This window comes from Cataglyphis hispanica, chromosome 6 (genome assembly GCF_021464435.1).
Source record: "Cataglyphis hispanica isolate Lineage 1 chromosome 6, ULB_Chis1_1.0, whole genome shotgun sequence".
NCBI classification, from domain to species: domain Eukaryota; kingdom Metazoa; phylum Arthropoda; class Insecta; order Hymenoptera; family Formicidae; genus Cataglyphis; species Cataglyphis hispanica.
In genome coordinates, this window is record NC_065959.1 from 9771898 (window position 1) to 9777100 (window position 5203).

The 5203-nt window shown below is 27.8% G+C and overlaps 1 protein-coding gene across 1 annotated transcript; it reads right to left on the minus strand.

The window, feature by feature from the left end:
- Positions 1-2310: 2310 nt before the first annotated feature.
- Positions 2311-4998, minus strand: LOC126850691 (odorant receptor 9a-like). The gene is made up of 4 exons (XM_050593939.1): positions 4858-4998; positions 3529-4003; positions 2766-2996; positions 2311-2651 (listed from the first exon to the last, which is right to left on the minus strand). Exons 1-4 carry the CDS (start codon positions 4996-4998, stop codon positions 2311-2313), a joined length of 1188 nt encoding a protein of 395 aa, XP_050449896.1.
- Between the last annotated feature and the right edge of the window lie 205 nt (positions 4999-5203).

Consider the following 5203-nt stretch of genomic DNA (forward strand, 5'->3'; position numbering starts at 1 on the left):
CAAAATACAGTATTTTTTGATAGTTAAAAAAAAAGCATTAAGACGTTTATAATTCTTTCGAAATGTTTAATCGTTCATAATTTTTCAGCTTTTAAAGATTCCACGGCATATTACTATCGTACTATTTGAATATTGTATAAATTTGATATCATATATTTTATTGTTTTATTTTTATTGTACTGTACCTTATTGTGTTATTAGATTGCTGACAAAGAATGATGATTGAATAGATGATAGACTGGAGGTAGAATATTATGATGAATGTCTGTCGTGATCTTGTAGGCTCTCGATCTGTTTATATTGATAGTCTTTAACGACTTACGTAATTTATTACGTCTAGCGGCAAACAGCAAGAGACATTTTAATATATAATATATAACACAGTTAATTACGATTAATCGAATATGCGATGATCGCGGTATACTTTGTACCGCCACTTTCGATCACGAAATAATCACACAAGACACTTTATTACCTTCAAAAAAACTTTTCTAAAAAAGGTAAAAAACACACACCAAGTAAAAAAAGATATCCAAACTTGTATGCAATAAATTAAAAAATGTAAATTAAAAAAATTTTAAACTGTTAACAAATTGTTAAATTATCTAAAAAAATATATGAGATTATTGTAACTAGCTAAGTACTTATGTTGCTATAATATCATTTCATAATGTTTAGTGCGATTAGGATTCCTTTGATTTGCAAAGGATATCTTACAAGATGTATAATTTGAAAGAAAATTTCTCATAAACTCTAAGTCGCATAAAAACTTACACCAAAGTATAAAAACTTGGCGTGTCTGGATCGCATTAAGAAGTGCACATTTTATAAATATTTAAATTATTTTGATGTAATGTATGTAAATGATAATACATATATGTAGATAATATAGAAATGTAACTATTTAAAATTTTAGTAAATCATATATTATTTTGTCAACTGCTTTTTATATAAACTTAATAAAATTTTATATAAAATGAAAACAAATTACACCAAAATTTTCTTTCAAATAATATTATATGTCCTGTAAGATATACTTAGCAAATAAAAAAAATCCTAATCGCATTAAATATCGATTATGAATTGTTTTAATTTTAACATTTGTCGAAGGTATTGTAATTAATATTAATATACAGAGTATCTGATAATAATCGTATCTGATAATAATCCCACCTGTAATGTGCAGATAGAGCGGATTAAACAAAGCAGGAAAGTCCTTTACCATTTTTTTGTATGACGCTTAATAAAAGAATTATTATCGAGTAAAGTCTGATCAATCTTCACTTATTTTTAACTAGGGGCACGTCGGTGAGCCGCGCTGTGACAGCTGAATGCTCATGCACACTACCAAGCACGCGGCTCACCGACATGCGTCCGGCTAAAGATCAGCGATGATTGACCAGACTTTACTCAATAATAATTCCTTTAGTAAACGTTATACAAAAAAATTATAAAAAAATTTCCTGTTTGATTTAATCCGCTCTATCTGCATATTACGAGTGGAGCGATTATTATCAGACACTTTGTATACAGGGTATCCTTCCAAAATAAAAGTGGCCATCCCCTTTTAAATTAAGAGAGATAAATCGTTACAAATATATGGTTACAAATTAAATATAAATGATTCAAACTGAACTCTATTGTGAATTGTGAGCATAGTAGTTGTTTCAAAAATTTTTGTTAAAAAGTACATATAATTTTTTTATAATAATGTGGATATTTTAATATTATAAAAATTCTAGCACTGTTTGAAACAAATACAATGTATGATATAATGTAAATATTTTATATATTATACGAGTTTTATCGACTTGAAATATTGCGGGCAATGTTTACCTTTTCACTTTCTCTCTTGTATTATAGCCAACTTTTAAAATAGATTGTTTTCTTTTACGAAAACATTAAAAACCATATTATTTTGTGATATTTTTTTTAATAATTTTGGGAGAAGGGAATTTATTTATTTGATTTTTTAAACTATAAACATAAGAGATATATTTTTTTAATTTTAACATCTTTTTTAATTTTTTGCTATTATTGTACAACCAAGTCATTTCTCAATTTTTTTATATGCAACAAAGACAGCATGTTTTTTTCTAAGTATATATAGTTTTGATATTACGCAAAAAGAAATTGATGCGATTTGGCACGAATGGATGGTTATATGGTATGATCATGACAAGTTGCTTTATTAAAAAACCACATTGTAATAAACTCTTGCTTCTACAGATTCCTATATTTCTAAACGCGCTTCCAAACCATCAATTTGTAATTTATAAGATTCTTTCATTATACGCGTTATTTTTTATTTTACGTTTCTACCATTACGCGGAGTACGGATAAATACGAAATGGAGGTTTTCAGAATGCTCATATAAGTTGCCAGGTTTACAACAATAAAATTTCCAGCTTGCAACTTGACGGGAGATTGTGCCCGCATAATGACAAAGATTAAATTTTTTGTCAATTTTGTAGGAAGATCATACCAAACGCTCTGATAAATAAAAAGTCCAATATCTTCCATTTGGGATTTCAAATAATCCCCGACGAAACTATACACTGTTAGTTGCGTTAAAAAAGTACACAATACCATGAAGCTTTTCCCCATCATGACGGCATCATTCCGTTTTAACGCTAAGATAAATTGAAATCCTGAAATAAAATATTTATGTTTACTATATATTGATATATGTGAATTTCTGTTTCTCTTTCTTTTTATGACACGATTTTTTTGTAAATCTATTATAAATGGCATAAAATATTCACCCATTATACATAATAGAATGCTGCTAAGAAATAATTGCATCAACAAAACAAAACTGATAGTATTGGCTAATTTCTTAGCCATTTCTATCAGATAGCTATTTCTTTGAATTAAAGCATTAAAACGGTCATAGACTTGCGAATTTGAAACATCAAAGTCGATGAAATTGGCCTTTAAAATTTTCGCTTGACCACAAATGTGTAATGTAATATTGAGGAACAAAGAATCGTTACCTTTACAAAAAGAAAATTTATTGAGAAAGATGCAGATTATTATTATAATATCTCATAATTGTAATAAAAAAATATAATATTTTGTCTCACATATTTTTTACATTAGTTTTGTAAAAAATAGATTTTTTTAATAGTTTTCGTATATAGATTTTGATGTTTATATATATTATTTTTATATTAGTTTTATAACTATAAAATTATATATTTAATTTCTCATATTAACTACATATTAACTCATATTAACAACTCATATTAACAACATACTATCTAATCTCATTTTTTATAGAGATACTCTCTCTCTTTCATGAATATATTTTTATTCTTTTATTATATATTCCGTCATATATGTACCATTTAACCAAACAATAAACAATTAAATCGCATTAAAGAAATTAATACAAAATATTATTTGATGGAGGTAATTATTTAATGTTAAAATTCTGAGATATTTTTTTCTAACAATAAGTGCTGTTATGTGTTGTTAACATGAAAAATGCAAGGATAAACATATAAAGCAATAAATAGATGTTACCGTGATTACAGGTACATGTAAGTACTAGCACGATAAATTCGAAGAGACAGATAATTCTATGCAAACTCTCCGAGACATTGAAATATTCCAACGCGCATCTTGATGGCATTGGATATTCCAGCACAACGTCCTCGTCCGTTATGTTTATTTGGTTATCTTTATCATCGCCCAGGAGAGGAATTAGCGAATATATCGTTACGCTAAAGTAAGAGAAGCACACCATGAAACAGGACAGAATTCTCCCAATGAAGGCATGTCTTCGCATGATGGCACGATGCTTCGCGTTTTTAATTGTCAAATAATCATTCCGGGCTGAGCCATAATTATTAGTTAAATTTTCTGCATAAATACGAAAACATATTGTCTTCAGCACTCCTAGTATACCGCAGAAGATCAACATGATGCTGTCAATGTTCTGTTCCGCATCGGTACAACCCATATGAATTTCCATAGTAGGTAAGATTACTATTATGCTCTGTTGATATGTGCAAACAATATATTTTCTCATTCAAATAGCCTATTTTATGTCTTAAAAGATGTTCCCCAATTCAAGATTTCTCTCTTGCTCTCTCTTTTGCAAATATTAATATTTAATTATAAATAATAATCTTTTTAGAAACCTGGTAATGTTTCTGTGTTAATCATTTATTATAATGTAGAAAAAATTATTAGATTTAGTTAGAGATTAATTAAAGAATTAAATAATTATATGTCTTAACATTTAATTACATATAGTTTAAATGTTAATATATATAAAAATGTAAAATTATTATTAATATAATAAATAATTAAAATTATAAATATCCTAAATTATTTTACCTCAAAATATAAGATTAAATTAAGAAATTAAACTTTAAGAATTATATAATTTATTAAGAAATTGATAATAATAAAAATTTGTTTGTTATTTTGTATTGTTCATTTAGTTTGTTCCTTATATGAGATATTGTCAAAACAATGTCATATTAGTACGACATTAGCATGAATGAAAGAATCATGAAGTAAACAGCATATATATTATATGCTAATAAATAAGCTTTCGAAGAAACATTTCTGGTAATCAATTCTCGACAGCTTACGTCTTACGTCTATATATATTTATAACTCATTTGTTCGACGTGTTGTCATTTTTGAGGGAAAAGCGTTTCACGATGTGAATGACGGAATGCTTTTCATTCAGAAATTTAAATATTTGACATTTTCATCGCAAGAGCAAAATTTTGTTAAAAATATTATAATAATATCAATGTAAAAGTTGCTCTATCTATACTCTCAAGCACTATCACATATGATGAAAATCGTTGGAATCATATTTAAAAAAATGTGTACCATGCAACAAGTAGCTAAGACGCATCGTATTAGTGAATAGACGTTATAAACTTGAAGCGGCCAGACGCCGATGGGCCACGTTAATAATTTGAAGGGGGTCATCGCGTATGCGATATCGTCCTTCCATCGTTCGCTTGCCATCAGGCCGAGGTAATGACTGTAACTGAGGCCGATAATCAAGACACAATATGTTCACAATAGAAAGAAGGTATTGCGACTCATTTTTTATTCAGTCTAACAATGAGATGTATATCCGTATCATTAGTTTGTCCTTACACACTCTTAACGCATTATGACAAAATATAGAGAATTAGGCTTTTAAGCAAGATTATGTTAAATTGCTGAC